Consider the following 15,506-nt stretch of genomic DNA (forward strand, 5'->3'; position numbering starts at 1 on the left):
GGGCTGCCCATGCCCCTTGTGCCTGTGTCAGCCCCCTGATCTCCCCAAGGCAGTTGGGGTTGGAGGGGAAGGGGCCATCCAGCAGTTTCCCTTTCCTTCCAGGGAGTGAACTTGTACGTGAAGAACCTGGACGACTCCATTGATGACGACAAACTGAGAAAAGAGTTCTCTCCCTATGGAGTAATTACCAGTGCAAAGGTGAGGGTGGGGGCACCTCTGGAGGACAGCATTCCCCTTCATCCTCTCACCACCATCCCCCGCAACCTCACCCCTCTGCCCTCTCGCCCAGTCGCCTCCAGGGCGTTGGTGCCGGCTACCCCTTCTGGGGCTCTGCTGACCCCGTTGGAACTTGTAGCCCATCTGCAGCCTTATCTGGGCTGAAGGGGAAGAGGGTAGAAATATAGTCCCAGTCACAAGCTGGACTTGGGGCTCACTGTAACCTTGGCATTTATTGAGTGCCTACTGTATGCCAGATTCCAGAAATTCACATCTTAGTATTTCCATTGACTTTTGTTGTCTGGCCTCTGCCAGTGACATCACACTCCTGGGCTTCCGTTTTCCCATCTGGAAAGTGAGGGACTTCGTCGTTCTTCGTTTGTTCTTCACTATTTCTGGAGTACCAATTGTGTGCCCAACCCTGTTAGGCCCCTGAGATGTGGCAACTGGCCCATCTACTCCGCAGCTCTGTGAGTTTAGCAGATGTCGTCTCATAGATAAGGACTCTGGGCTCACTGGATGGCTTTTGACCCTGGCTTCTCATTACAATTTGAGAATTTGCCCTGGGCAATTCTTAAATATATACACCTGAGTCAGGCATGGAATGTGGCTCCCTGGGGTGTAGGGCCCTGGCTTTTTTTTTGTTTTTTAAAGCTCCCAGAGGCCGGGTGTGGTGGCTCACGCCTGTAATCCCAGCACTTTGGGAGGCCAAAGTGGGTGAATCACAAGGTCAGGAGATCGAGACCATCCTAACACGGTGAAACCCCATCTCAACTAAAAATACAAAAAATTAGCTAGGCATGGTAGCAGGCTCCTGTCATCCCAGCTACTCCGGAGGCTGAGGCAGGAGAATGGTGTGAACCTGGGAGGTGGAGCTTGCAGTGAGCTGAGATGGCGCCACTGCACTCTGGCCTGGGCCACAGAGCGAGACTCCATCTCAAAAAAAAAAAAAAGCACCCAGATGGTTTTAAGATGATCTACTGTTTATTCATTCTGTACTATACTTAAATACCTGTTGTCTTACCAGGCTCTGTGGAAAACAGGAACAAATCAGATGTGATCCTTGCTTTCGAGTAGCTTATAGTCTAGTGAGGAAGTCAGCCCCTCACTAACTCAAATGGATTATAAGATGGGGACAGTATGGGAGGCAGAGCTACAGGAGTTCAGTGGAACAGGAGGGAGGGCTGCCTGGAAGAAGTGACAGTAGCAGCAGTGTTTGACTTGGCTGTGAGGAGAGGTAGGGAGCTGGAGTGGGAATGAGGAATTTTCCAAAGAGATCTGTGTGAGTGACAGGATGGGGGGACCCGCCTGAGTGATATGATGCTTGGGTTCTGAGGAAGTGGTCTAGAAGTTCTCTTCTGGCTATTGAGTCCAATTATAAACATTCTTCAGGAAGCCTTGTGTTTGGAGCAAAAAAGGTTGTCTTTTAGGTTAAGGTCCTTTTGAAAAATGTGAGAGAAGGCTGTGGCACATGTAAATTAGGCATCAGTAAATTTGATTACACATCATAAAAAGCTATAGGTCCTCTTTCCCAGCAAATGCATACACATTTGATGTAGTAACATGATTGGAAGATGGAATTTTAAAGTTAATCAGATTTAAATGTAAACCCCAGTCCTACCATTACCTAGCTGTAGAATCTGAGGCAAGTGGCTTTGCCTTTTGGACCTTATTTACTCACCTATAAAGTGGGAGCAACATTGCTCACCTCTCCAGGTGTCCTGAGAACTACTAAAGAGGCTGCATGTAGAGCATCTGCATTCGATAAGTAGTGAAATAGTGACTGTTGTAATTAGTCATCATACACCTTACATACAACATCCGGAGATGGACCTTCTTGAGGACTCCTGGAACAAAGAAAATGTGTAAATTTGGATTGCTTAGAGTTAAGGCACACCTGGGGTGACCATCTTTTTAACAAGACAAACGGTATGAAATGGGGATTATATATATATCTTTTTGTGTGTGTGTGTGTGACGGAGTCTAGCTCTGTCACCCAGGCTGGAGTGCAGTGGTGCAATCTCGGCTCACTACAACCTCTGCCTCCCGGGTTCAAGCGATTATTCTGCCTCAGCCTCCCGAGTAGCTGGGATTATAGGCGCCTTCCACCAAGCCCAGCTAATTTTTGTATCTTTAGTAGAGATGGGGTTTCACTGTGTTGGCCAGGCTGGTTTCAAACTCCTGATCTTGTGATCCGCCTGCCTCAGCCTCCCAAAGTGCTGGGATTACAAGCATGAGCCACCATGCCCAGCCTATATATATATCTTATACAATTTTTATTTTTATTTTTCGAGACGGAGTTTCCTTCTTGTTGCCCGGGCTGGAGTGCAATGGCGCGATCTTGGCTCACTGCAACTTCTGCCTCCCAGGTTCAAGCAGTTCTCCTGCCTCAGCCTTCTGAGTAGCTGAGATTACAGGCACCCACCACCAAGCCCTACTAATTTTTATATTTTTAGTAGAGATGAGGTTTCACCATGTTGGCCAGGCTGGTCTTGAACTCCTGACCTCAGGTGATCTGCCCGCCTTGGCCTCCCAAAGTGCTGAGATTATAGGCATGAGCCACTGCACCTGGCCTATCTTATGCACTTTTGTGTATTTTGGTTTATTATTATTTTTTATGAGAGACAGGTTCTTATTCTGTTGCCCAGGCTGGAGTGCTGTGGTGTGATCATGGCATGCTGCAGCCTCAATCTCCTGGGCTCAAGTGATCCTCCCACCTGAGCCTCCCAAGTAGCTGGGACCACAGGCATGTGCCACCATGCCCAGCTGATTTTTTAAAAATTTATTTTGGTAGAGATGGGGTCTTGCTATATTGCCCAGGCTTGCCTTGAACTCCTGGGCTCAAGCAGTCCTCCTACCTCAGCCTCCCAAAGTGCTGTGATTATAGGCATGAGCCACTGCATCTGCCCTATATTGTTTTATATAAAAATACTTACAAAAATTAAAGGAATTAATGGATATAAATACTTATACCACTATCAAGTTCATGGTAAGCTCTGAATAAGTGTTAGCTTTGCTAAATTTTATCATTATTAACTACCGACTGCCAGAAGTTCTTAAATATATATATACACACACACACACATACACACACACATACACACATATATATATATTTGAGATGGAGTTTTACTCTTGTTTTCCAGCCTGGAGTGCAATGGTACAATCTTGGCTCACTAATCTTCGCCTCCCGGGTTCAAGTGATTCTTCTGCTTCAGCCTCCTGAGTAGCTGGGATTACACGCGCCCGCCACCATGCCCAGCTAATTTTTTTGTATTTTTAGTAGGGACGGAGGTTTCATTATTTTGGCCAGGCTGGTCTCAAACTCCTGACCTCAGGTGATCCACCTGCCTCAGCCTCTCAAAATGTTGGGATTACAGGCATGAGCCACTGCACCCGGCCCTTTGGCTGTCTGATGAAGCCTGTGGACCCCTTCTAAGAATATTTTTTAAAAACTTTTTTGAGACAAGAGTCTCGCTCTGTTGCCCGGGCTGGAATGCAATGGTGCCATCACAGCTCACTGCAGCCTCCAACTGCTGGCCTCAAGTGATCTCCTGTCCCAGCCTCCCAAGTAGCTGAGACTATAGGAGCACCACTATGCCTGGCTAATTATTTTTTGTATTGCCCAGGATGATCTCAAACCCCTGGGCCCAAGCAATTCTTCCACCTCAGCTTCCCAAAAATAAGCGTGAGCCACCAAATCTGGCCCTAAGAATATTTTTAAATGCATAAAATAAGATTCTTAGGCTTATTTTAAAAATTATATTGAAAAAATATAACAGATTACTAAAGTGAGAGCAGTATGTGCTTCCTTTATTATTATTATTTTTATTTTTTTGTGACGAAATCCTGCTCTGTCACCCAGACTGGAGTGCAGTGGCATGATCTCAGCTCAGTACAACCTCTGCCTCCCAGGTTCAAGAACCTGGGTTCTGCCTCCTGGGTAGCTGAGATTACAGGCACTCACCACCATAACCAGCTGATTTTTGTATATTTTTAGTAGAGATGGGGTTTCACCATGTTGGCCAGGCTGGTCTCGAACTCCTGACCTCAGGCAATCTGCCCACCTCGGCCTCCCAAAGTGCTGGGATTCCAGGCATAAGCCATTGCACTCAACCAAGATTAGCAATAATTTATGTGCTATAAAAATATTTTCTTTTTCTTCATGACAAATTCATGGCTAATAACTGCCAGGATTTTTTTTCTTGTTGCCCATATTCATAATAGAAGGAAATGCTAATGTGAAAATAAAGATGTCACTTTTCCCCCAGTCCAGGTTCACAGACCCCCTAAATTGTATCCATGACCTCCCTGAGGGGGATCCATGGACTCTCAGGTTAAGACCCCTACACTGAAGGGTCGCAGAGTACAGTTTGAAAATTACTGATTAAGAGCATGGGCTCTCCAGCAATTCAAGCCCAGCCTGGGCAACAGGATGAGACCTCATCTTTACAAAAAATGAACAAAATTAGGCATGGTGGAGCACGCCTGCAGTCCCAGCTACTCAGGAGACTGAGGTGAGAGGATCACTTGAGCCTGGGAGGTCGAGGCTGCAGTTGAGATTGTACCACGGCACTGCAGCCTGAGTGACAGAGTGAGATCCTGACTCAAAGGCAAAAAAAGAAAAAAGAAAAAAAGAGGATTTAAAAAATAACTCTAGTCCTTATGGGATGTGTGAGCCAGGCCAGTGTCTTGACCCTAAAAAAGGTTAAAAACCCAGGGTCAGGTGTGGTGGCTCCTGCCTGTAATCCCTGCACCTTGGGAGACCTAGGCAGGAGGATCTCTTGAGACCAGCCTGGGCAACATAGTGATTGCTGATCTCTACAAACTTAAAAAAAATATTAGCTGGATGTGGTGGCGTGTACCTATAGCCCTAACTACTTGGGAGGCTAAGGCAGGAGGATCCCTGGAGCCCAGGAATTTGAGGCTGCAGTGAGCTATGATAATACCACTGTACTCCAGCCTGGATGACAGAGTGAGACCCCATCTCTTTAAAAAAAAAAAAAAAAAAAGACAAACCCTAAATGCCATGTGGGTTGGGTCCTGGAAGAGAAAAAGAATATTAGGGGAAAAAGAGTGAAATTCCAATGAAGTCTGGAGTTCAGTTAATAGCACTGTAGTTAATAGGAGCTAACGGTATAAAATAGTTAATAGCATTGCACCAGTGTTAATTTTGTAGTTTTGAAAAATGTACCATGTTCACATTGGGGGAAGCTCGGTGAAAGATATACAGCAGGCCAGGCATGGTGGCTGACACCTATAATCCCAGCACTTTCGGAGGCTGAGGCGGGCAGATCTCTTGAGGTCAAGAGTTTGAGACCAGCCTGGCCAACATGGTGAAACCTTCTTTCTACTAAAAATACAAAAATTAGCCAGGTGTGGTGGCACATGCCTGTAGTCCCATCTATCCAGGAGGTTAAGGCAGGAGAATTGCTTGAACCCGGGAGGCTGAGGTTGCAGTTAGCTGAGATTGCGCCACTCTACTCCAGCCTGGGTGACAAAGTGAAACTATGTCTCAAAAAAAAAAAAAAAAAAAAAAAAGATATACAGCAAACCTCTGTACTGTTTTTGTAACTTTTTCTGTAAATCTAAAGTTACTCCAAAGTAAAAAGTTTATTTTAACAAAAAGGCTAAGAACCTCTTTCTCAAATTCCTAAAGAACTTGGCTTGGTACTTAGCAGAGGCAATAGAAGTTTACCAGAACAGTGTGTTGGGTTGAGTCCTGGCTAACGTACGAACCACTGGCTGACTGACCCCAGATAAGTCACTCTTTTGAGTCTCTCTTTTCCCAGCTGTAAAGTGGGAGCCGCGATGCCTCCCGCATCGGGAGATTGTGTGAGGTGTGAAGACATGTAAAGTATCTGGCATGCAGCAGGCCTCATAGATGGGGGTGCACACTACATCCCTCAAACAGTTCAGTAAACCGGGTGCACACTACATCCCTCCATCACTGCTCAGTAAATGGGGGTGCATGCTACATCCCTCTATCACTGCTCAGTAAATGGGGGTGCATGCTACATCCCTCCATCATAGCTCAGTAAACAGGGGTACACACTACATCCCTCCATCACAGCTCAGTAAACGGGGATGCACACTACATCCCTCCATCACTGCTCAGTAAATGGGGGTGCATGCTACATCCCTCCATCATAGCTCAGTAAACGGGGGTGCATGCTACATCCCTCCATCACAGCTTTCTCGTGGGCCTGCTCAGTGCTGGGCTTGGCCCGTGGGGAGGAGGGAGGCAGCGCAGCCCCAGGAGCCTTCCTTCCCCACCCCAGCAGCTCTTGTCTTGTCTTGCTTTTAGGTGATGACAGAGGGTGGCCACAGCAAGGGGTTTGGCTTTGTGTGTTTTTCCTCCCCAGAAGAGGCGACAAAGGCCGTGACAGAGATGAACGGGCGCATCGTGGGCACCAAGCCACTCTACGTGGCACTGGCCCAGCGCAAAGAGGAGCGGAAGGCCATCTTGACCAACCAGTACATGCAACGCCTCTCCACCATGCGGACCCTGAGCAATCCCCTCCTGGGCTCCTTTCAGCAGCCCTCCAGCTACTTCCTGCCTGCCGTGCCCCAGGTGACATCCTGCCCACAACTCCCACCACAGCTTTCCCCCCTGCCCCGGCCAGGCAGAGCATGAAGACTAGAGTTCTAGGGAAATGGAGGTTTCTAACTTGCTTCTGCTGAGGACTCACGAGGAAATCTTTGTTTTCCTCTCTATAAAAGGGAGAGATAGTGTTAGTCAAATGGCATTTCCCAGTGAGAGAAGCTCGTGAATGTTGTACTGAAAAAGTCTCTCAATGATCCAGCCAGTTTGGGAAATGTTGCGTTCAGCAAAATAAACCTACGTTTTTCTTTCTTTTTTTTTTTTGAGGTGGGGTCTCCGTGTCACCCAGGCTGGAGAGCAATGGCGTGATCATGGCTCACTGCAGCCTTGAATTTCTGGGCTTGAGTGATCCTCCCACTTTAGCCTCCTGAGTGGGTGGGACTACAGGTGCGTGCCACCATGCCCAGCTGATTTTTTTGTTTATTTTAATGAAGGGGGTCTCGCCATGTTGCCCAGGCTGGTCTCAGACTCCTGGGTTCAAGCAATCCTTCTTCCTTGGCCTCCCAAAGTGCTGGCATTACAGGAGTGAGCCACTGTGCTCCACCCCACATTTTTAAAAAAATTAAATTAATTTTTTTTATTTTGGAGACAGAGTCTTGCTCTGTTGCCCAGAATGGAGTACAGTGACAACATCTTGGCTCGCTGCACGCTCTGCCTCCTGAGTTCAAGTGATTCTTGTGCCTCAGCCTCCCAGGTAGCTGAGATTACAGGTGCGTGCCACCACACTCAGCTAATTTTTTGTGTTTTTAGTAGAGACAGGGTTTCACCATGTTGACCAGGCTGGTCTTGAACTCCTGACCTCAAGTGATCTGCCCTCCTTTGCCTCCCAAAGTGCTGGGATTATAGGCATGAACCACCATGACTTAAATTTCTTTACTGTCTGCACTATTCTACCCTAAGATGCCAATTTCTACTGAGACTCTCTGAAACAGGCACAGATTATCCAGCATTTCCCCGGCTTAGATGGTCATTTTTTGTGGGATGCCTGTTAACATCTCCCCTGGATGTTAGTGTTCTGAGGAGCATGGTTTGGGAAAGGACCTCATGGACTTAGAGGAAGTAGAAAGATGTCACCCATTAAAGGCCACCAGAGTGAGAACATTCCTCTCCTTTTAGCAGTTGTTGAAGCTGGCACAAGTTGGAGTAAGATGTCACCCTTTTTATCCAGGTCATTGGGCTAGCTGACAAGGAGCCAAGATTGAAATCTAAGATCTTTGCCCTGGAGGAGTCAGGGCTAATGGACATCCTGAGACGGGAGGAAGGAACTTTCATTTCAGCCTTATGGGTCTTGACTCACCAGTCCCTGCAGGAGCCAATGGAGTTCCTGCCATGGTGTCCGTGAGGAGTTGTAGCTTCTCACCTGCCCTGCTGCCAAGCCCCTCAGTTTGGGTCTTCTTTTCCCATGCAGCCTCCAGCCCAGGCTGCATACTATGGCTGTGGCCCGGTGACACCCACCCAGCCTGCTCCCAGGTGGACGTCCCAGCCACCTAGACCTTCCTGTGAGTGACCCCCAGCCCCTTCCACTCTGACTGGCCTATGGGTGTGGGCCCCATGAGGCAGTCATGACCCAGGGATGAAACCTGGCTCTGCCACTTTCCAGGGTGGGTGACTTCACTTCTCTGAGCCTCAGTTTCCTCTTCTGAGCATGGGCCTGAATGAGATGTGTGTACAGTACCAAGCACAGTGGTGAGCCAATGAAAGACACAGCTAGCCACCAGCAGTCATCGCCAAAGACGCCTCTGATTTGTGACTCTGAAAATTCTTGCAAAGCTGAGAAGATGAAATTCCTCTGGCTGTATTATTGACCAAAGGCCCTCCTCTGTTAGAGTGAAATGCACCCTCACTTGAAACTGTCTTGAGAGACTAAGGTGTACGATCATGGTGCTTATGCAGCTTGGGGCTCTGGGTAGACACGAGCTGGATTTGAAATTGTACATTCCCACACTCCCCCTTTCTGGAGTTCTGGGTCTAAGTGAATTGACTCCTATTTCTGTTGTGAATGTTGTAGTTTCCCTTCCCATTCTCTTAGTGGCCCTGGAAGCCTCTAGGCACAGTGTGCCACCCTGATTATTCCCACCATTCCATCCAACTTTTCTCTCTGTGGTGTCTGCACCACAAGCTGCCTACCCTCCAGGTGCCTCGATGGTCCGGCCACCAGTCGTGCCTCGTCGCCCCCCGGCCCACATCAGCAGTGTCAGGCAGGCCTCCACCCAGGTGCCACGCATGATGCCTCATACCCAGAGAGTAGGTGAGTGTGGGTAGGGCCAAGGGGAATGGGGGTAGGGCAAAGTTGGCACCAGGAGTCAGGACCAGCCTCCATGGTGACCTTGCCATACGCCCTCTCAGTGAGCAAGGCCGACTTTGGACACTGTAGCATGGTAGTTAGCTTGGCCTCCAGTTCCTGGGACCAACTGACTCAGGCCTCTGCTGACTACTACATCCGATCACCTAATCTGTAAAATAGGGACAAAAATAGTACCCCCATTTTATTGTAGAGAATTTAAATGTTTTTTTTTTTTTTTTTGAGGCAGAGTTTTGTTCTTGTCACCCAGGCTGGAGTGCAATGGCATGATCTCTGCTCACTGCAACCTCCGCCTCCCAGATTCAAGTGATTCTCCTGCCTCAGCCTCCCAAGTAGCTGGGATTGTAGGCATGCACTACCATGCCTGGGTAATTTTGTATTTTTAGTGGAGACGGGGTTTCTCCATGTTGGTCAGGCTGGTCTTGAACTCCCGATCTCAGGGGATCCGCCCGCCTCGGACTCCCAAAGTGCTGAGATTACAGGCATGAGCCACTGTGCCCAGCCTTAATTTTTTTTTTTTTTTTTTTTTTTTTTTTTTGAGATCAAATCTTGCTCTGTTGCCCAGGCTGGAGTGTAATGGTGTGATCTCGGCTCACTGCAACCTCTGCCTCCCGGGTTCTAAGCAATTCTCCTGTCTCAGCCTCCCAAGTAGCAAGGATTACAGGCACGCACCACCATACCTGGCTAATTTTTGTATTTTCAGTAGAGGCAGGGTTTCACCATGTTGGCCAGGCTGGTCTCGAACTCCTGACCTCAGTTGATCCACTGGCCTCCACCTCCCAAAGTGCTGGGATTACAGGCATGAGCCACCATGCCCAGCTTGTTGTTGAGGATCAATGAGATCATGCATGCAAGAGCTTAGTGCTGGGCCTAAAGCCTGGTAAGTATTGCAGTAACTATAAACAAGGGTGTAGATTTTGGCTGTTCAGCAAGCGCGTCTGTTCTTCCATTCTGCAAATGTTCTCACGTCCACTCTGTGCTGGAGCCCCAAGCTCAGCACTGGAGGTTCTGCATGAATGAGGCATACTCAATCCCTGGCCTTAGGTTGCTGCCAGGCCCTGACACTCCTGCTTATTCCCTTTTATTGTGGTAAATACACATAACAACATTTACCACTTAACTATCTTTCAGTGTACAGATCAATGGCATTAAGTATATTCACACTGTTGTGCACTGTCACCACCATCCACTCTCCAGAACTCTGTTCATCTTGCAGAGCTGAAATTCTGTGCCCAGCAAACCATAACTTCTCGTTCCTCCTCCCCCTAGCCCTTGGCAACTGCCATTCTACTTTGTCTCTGAATCTGACTATTCTTGGTACCTCATATAAGTGGAATCATAGAGTATTTGTCTTTTTGTGGCTGTTTTTTTTTTTTTTTTTACTTTACATGTCTCAAGATGTATCTGTGTTGTAGTGTGTGTCAGAATCTCCTTATTAAGGCTAAATAATATTCCATTGTATGTATAGACCTCATTTTTACTTATTCATTCATCTATCAATGGACTCTTTTCTACCCTTTGGGTATTGCGAATAATGCTGCTGTGAAAATGGTTGTACAGGCTGGGCATAGTGGCTCACGCCTGTAATCCCAGCACTTTGGGAGGTCGAGGTGGGTGGGTCATGAGGTCAGGAGTTCGAGACCAGCCTGACCAACACGGTGAAACCCTGTTTGTACTAAAAATGCAAAACTTAGCCAGATGTGGTGGCATGTGCTTGTTATCCCAGCTACTTGGTAGGCTGAGACAAGAGAATTGATTGAACCCAGGAGGTGGAGGTTTCAGTGAGCTGAGATCACACTACTGCACTATAGCCTGGGTGACAGAGCAAGACTCTGTCTCAGAAAAAAAGAAAAGAAAAGAAAAGAAAAGAAAAGAAAAGAAAAAATATTTGTACAAATAGCTCTTTGAAACCCTGCTTTCAATTCTTTTGGGTATATACCCAGAGGTAAAATTGCTGGATGATATGGTAATTCTGTCTAACTCTTTGAGGAAGCCCTATACTGTTTTTCTGCAGTGGCTACATCATTTTATGTTCCTACCAACAGTGCACAGTGTTCTAATTTCTTTACATTCTTGTCAATGCTTGTTATTTTCTGTTTTGGTTTGGTTTTGTTTCGTTTTTGGATAGCAGCTGTTTGAACTCTGCTTTTTTTTTTTTTTTTGCAGCCAACATTGGTACTCAGACCACAGGACCCAGTGGGGTAGGATGCTGTACACCAGGCCGGCCTCTCTTGCCGTATAAATGTTCCTCAGCAGCACATAGCACCTATCGGGTAAGGCCAGCCTAGCTGCCTGCTCTTAGCCTGGGCTCCTGGCCGCCTGGCGCAGAACCTTAGCTAAGGTGTTGGGCCTTGGCTTTTTTTCTTTCCTTGGCTTGTAAAGTTTCGTTTTTTAATGTGTACAATCAGTAAGAGATCACCCTTACTGCGAGAAGGGGAAAGAGGGCCAGCATCCTGTTTTATTTACAATCTGTTTTGCCTCGGTTATTACCAAAATTAATTTGGATGTCCTTAGTATTTGTGATGAGCACCAAGGAAAGGTATTCTAAGAATATGGTGATTATTGAAGGGATGTACTTAATCTTCAAAACAGAAAATATCAACTCTAATCAAAGACTGTATATTTATCTACCTGCCCTAAAAAAGGTCCAAAATTCAGGATTATCATATCCTATGTAGAATTTCAATCTGTCTAGTTTGAACGACTTCTAGGAAAATGAATGAGAGAAGGGTCTTTTTTTTTTTTTTTTTTGACAGCACCCAGGTTAGAGTGCAGTGGTGTGATTATAGCTCACTGCAGCCTCAAACTCCTAGGCTCAAGTGATCCTCCCACTTCAGCCTCCAAGTACAGGCGTGTGACACCAGGCCTGGCTAATTTTGTGTATTTTTTGTAGAGACAGGAGTCTCATTATGTTGCCAAGGTTGATCTCAAACTCCTGGCCTCAAGCGATCCTCCCACTTTGGCTTTCCAAAGTTCTAGGATTATAAGTGTGAGCCACCACACCCAGCCAAAAATGTGCTAAAATTACCAAGATGTGAAAGGGTGAGAAGTGTGCTGGGGACATGTCCATAAAGCTACTTGATAAAAAGTGCTTTATTTGGCACAAAGTTATTGGTAACACAGGGCTTTCATTTATCAACGTTCATCAGGGACCTATATAAGTTCATAGCACTACAGGAAATGTCTAAGCTAGAGGCATGACTTCGTCTTCTAATCCGCTTTGCCCTTGCTGGGGACTCTGCACCCTACCTGATCATCCAGACCTTGCCCGCTGTTCCCCTCCTCCAGTGCCTCCCTGGCCTTCTGTTCACTTGCCAGGGTAAGTGGGGTTTTTTTTTTTCGTTTTTTTTTTGAGACGGAGTCTCGCTCTGTCACCCAAGCTGGAGTGCAGTGGCGTGATCTCGGCTCACTGCAAGCTCCACCTCCCAGGTTTAAGCCATTCTCCTGCCTCAGCCTGCCGAGTAGCTGGGACTACAGGTGCATGCCACCACACCCGGCTAAGTTTTTGTATTTTTAATAGAGTTGGGGTTTCACCGTGTTAGCTAGGATGGTCTCGATCTCCTGACCTTGTGATCTGCCTGGCTCGGCCTCCCAAAGTGCTGGGATTACAGGTGTGAGCCACCATGCCCAGCCCAGGGTAAGTGTTTTGAGGGCATGCCTATCCATGGTGATTAAGGGATGTGTCCCTGGCACCATGCAGGTCCAGGAGCCAGCTGTGCACGTCCCGGGACAGGAGCCCCTGACCGCGTCCATGCTGGCTGCCGCACCCCTGCATGAGCAAAAACAGATGATTGGTGAGTGGCTGGTTCTCCTACTCTGGAGCAAGAAGAGGAAGGCTATGAGCTGGCTAGCCTGCTGGGAAACACCCTGAGTGGTGGTCCAACGTGAGGTCAAAGTCCAGCATTGTCACTGCCCCCCACTAGTGGGTGACCGTGGCCAAGCTGCCTCTGTTCTTCAGGCACCTATTCTCTTGTCTTAAAACTCTGGTCAGACTAGATGGTCCTGAGGTCCAGAACTTCCAGTGCTGCTGTCCTGTGACTTTGAGGTTGGGAGACACTCCAGATGTGGGCAGATCAGGGGACAGAAGGGAGGAGTAGAGGTATGGTCTTGGGTTTCTGCCGAGAAATGGCCTGTAGGTGGGGGTTAAAGTTCGTCACCCCTTTCCTGAATGGGAGGAAGCTGCTGTTCACGTTTCCTAGTGCTCAATGCAGGCAGGTGGGGCATTGGTGCATTTGGTAAATATATGATGTTCCCCAAAGATTCTGGATTCCTTGTGCAATTCATCTCCACCCCAGTGTCCATGGCAGGCCCTGATAAAAATGTCACTAAGTGAACACAAGCTTGTTCCTGGTTGGCAGGTTCTTTACTGCATGGCCACCAAGACCTCCAGACCCTTCACTGAACGCCCCCATTGCCACCGCCCCATTGTTTCTTCAGCTTACTTAGGGTTTTGCCACGTTACCGCCTTCCCCTCACCCTGAATTTTTTTTTTTTTTTTTTTTTTCTGAGACGGAGTCTTGCTCTGTCACCCAGGCTGGAGTGCAGTGACACGATCTCAGCTCACTGCAACCTCTGCCTCCCAGGTTCAAGTGATTCTCCTGCCTCAGCCTCCCAAGTAGCTGGGATTACAGGCACGTGCCACTACGCCTAGATAATTTTTGTATTTTTAGTAGAGATGGGGTTTCACCATGTTGTCCAGGCTGGTCTCAAACTCTTGACCACAGGTGATCCGCCCGCCTCGGCCTCCCAAAGTACTGTGATTACAGGTGTGAGCCACTGTGCCTGGCCTTACCCGGAAAACTTTTAAATGAACTTAATGGAAGTAGAAGGCTTTGTTACTCGTTCTCTATAAACATCTTCACTTTCGTCATGGGAAGACCCCTTCTCCACCCTTTCTGCCTTAAGAGATACCCCATCCTTGCTGGCCCTGCACACAGCTGAGACAGGCTGGCCGCCAGTACCAGGCCCTGTCATTAGAAGTACCTGATGTTAGAGCAGGTGTTAAATGTCACAGCCTGGAAGGAGCAGTTCTGGGAGAAGAACCCAGATGTCCTCAGTGCTCCACTCCATACCAGCCCTGGGATGCTGGGATGTGAGCCAGGCAGGTGCACAAGCCATTAGAGGGTGTTTCACACAGGGGAGCGTCTCTACCCCCTTATCCATGATGTCCACACCCAGCTGGCCGGCAAGATCACGGGCATGCTGCTGGAGATTGACAACTCAGAGCTGTTACTCATGCTGGAGTCTCCAGAGTCTCTCCATGCCAAGGTAAGCAGGAACCTGGGCAGCAGGGAGCCCGAGGGGGCAGGAGCAGAGCTAAGGACAAGGGCTCTCCTAGTGGAGCTAGTGGGCAGCTGTTTGGCCAGATAAAGTGTTTCTTCTTGCTGACACTTGAAGGCCTGCTGAATCTTAGAGTGGAGGGGGTGCTTAGGTAAGGGTTTGCTACTTCGCACCTCCGTGGACTAACTCTGTGTTGTTCCATAGGTAGGGTTTTGGTACAAGGAAGTGTGTTCTGACTCAGTGTAAGGGTTAAGATTTTTCCAGCTGTCCAGCAGTGTACCTCTGTGTCAAAGGTCACAGACAGGGCCATGGGATCTTGCAAGCAGTGGTGGAGGGAGGGTTCCACAGAAACACTGTGGATGGAGGAGGATCCTGTATCCAGGATGCTGAGCCAGGGGGAGGTCAAGGCTCTTCTGGGACCTGCTGGGGCAGCTGCACTAAGCCTCTCCCACTCATGTCCCACAGATAGACGAGGCAGTGGCCGTGCTGCAGGCACACCAGGCTATGGAGCAGCCAAAGGCGTACATGCACTGAAACCAGGTGGGTGGAACGGTGACAGGAGCAGCTGAGCCCAGGAGAAGCTGTAAGGAACTAGGCAGGGACTTTCACAAACACACAGAATTGTGCTGTGTCCCTGGCTTTCTCTGAATCACCAAGGAGTTTGGAGGAAGTCGTGAGAATCAGAGGGGATGATTAACTGTGATCAGAATGAGGGGTGGTGGAGGGTGAAGGAGGTGCCCTCTTGCCAGCTGCCCTGTTTGGCTTCATGCAGAATAGGTTGCGCTTTCCTGGGGCCATGCCTGGCTCTATTCTGCCTGCCTGAAGGCATGGCCGGGATGAAACCACCTTCTTTATTGAAGTCTGGGTGTCCACCACACTTTAAAAACACTTACTTTTACCTTTTTGTCCTCAGAAAAGGAAATCCTCACTTCCATGGCTGCCAAAAGGACAGTGTTTCTGGCTCTCAGTCCTAAGGCCCTGCAAACTCTAACTTATTTCCCAATGAGTCTGTATCTATACTTGGGCTCTGTATCTGAATGACGGTTGGTCACCCATCCAGCCTATTACCTTTTGCTTTGTGTATTAAAAGTGCTGCAAAATCTG

The 15,506-nt window shown here is 48.1% G+C and overlaps 1 protein-coding gene across 7 annotated transcripts in view; it reads left to right on the top strand.

The window, feature by feature from the left end:
* PABPC1L (poly(A) binding protein cytoplasmic 1 like) overlaps nucleotides 1–15,506 on the top strand; it is a 31,567-nt gene extending 16,061 nt beyond the window's left edge. Inside the window, exons 7-15 of one of the 7 annotated variants that reach the window (XM_033186510.1) lie at nucleotides 103–198; nucleotides 6,524–6,790; nucleotides 8,229–8,319; nucleotides 8,940–9,068; nucleotides 11,289–11,395; nucleotides 12,823–12,916; nucleotides 14,260–14,390; nucleotides 14,868–14,942; nucleotides 15,316–15,506. In XM_033186510.1, coding sequence (XP_033042401.1) covers nucleotides 103–198; nucleotides 6,524–6,790; nucleotides 8,229–8,319; nucleotides 8,940–9,068; nucleotides 11,289–11,395; nucleotides 12,823–12,916; nucleotides 14,260–14,390; nucleotides 14,868–14,936 — 984 coding nt within the window. In that variant the 3' untranslated portion in view covers nucleotides 14,937–14,942; nucleotides 15,316–15,506. Of the gene's footprint in view, nucleotides 1–102; nucleotides 199–6,523; nucleotides 7,118–8,228; nucleotides 8,796–8,939; nucleotides 9,069–11,288; nucleotides 11,396–12,822; nucleotides 12,917–14,259; nucleotides 14,391–14,867; nucleotides 14,943–15,315 lie in introns of those variants that run through there. The other 6 variants (XR_004431250.1, XR_004431251.1, XM_033186512.1 and 3 more) reach the window with 6 other exon arrangements.

This window comes from Trachypithecus francoisi, unplaced genomic scaffold (genome assembly GCF_009764315.1).
Source record: "Trachypithecus francoisi isolate TF-2019V2 unplaced genomic scaffold, Tfra_2.0 Lachesis_group21, whole genome shotgun sequence".
NCBI classification, from domain to species: Eukaryota; Metazoa; Chordata; class Mammalia; order Primates; family Cercopithecidae; genus Trachypithecus; species Trachypithecus francoisi.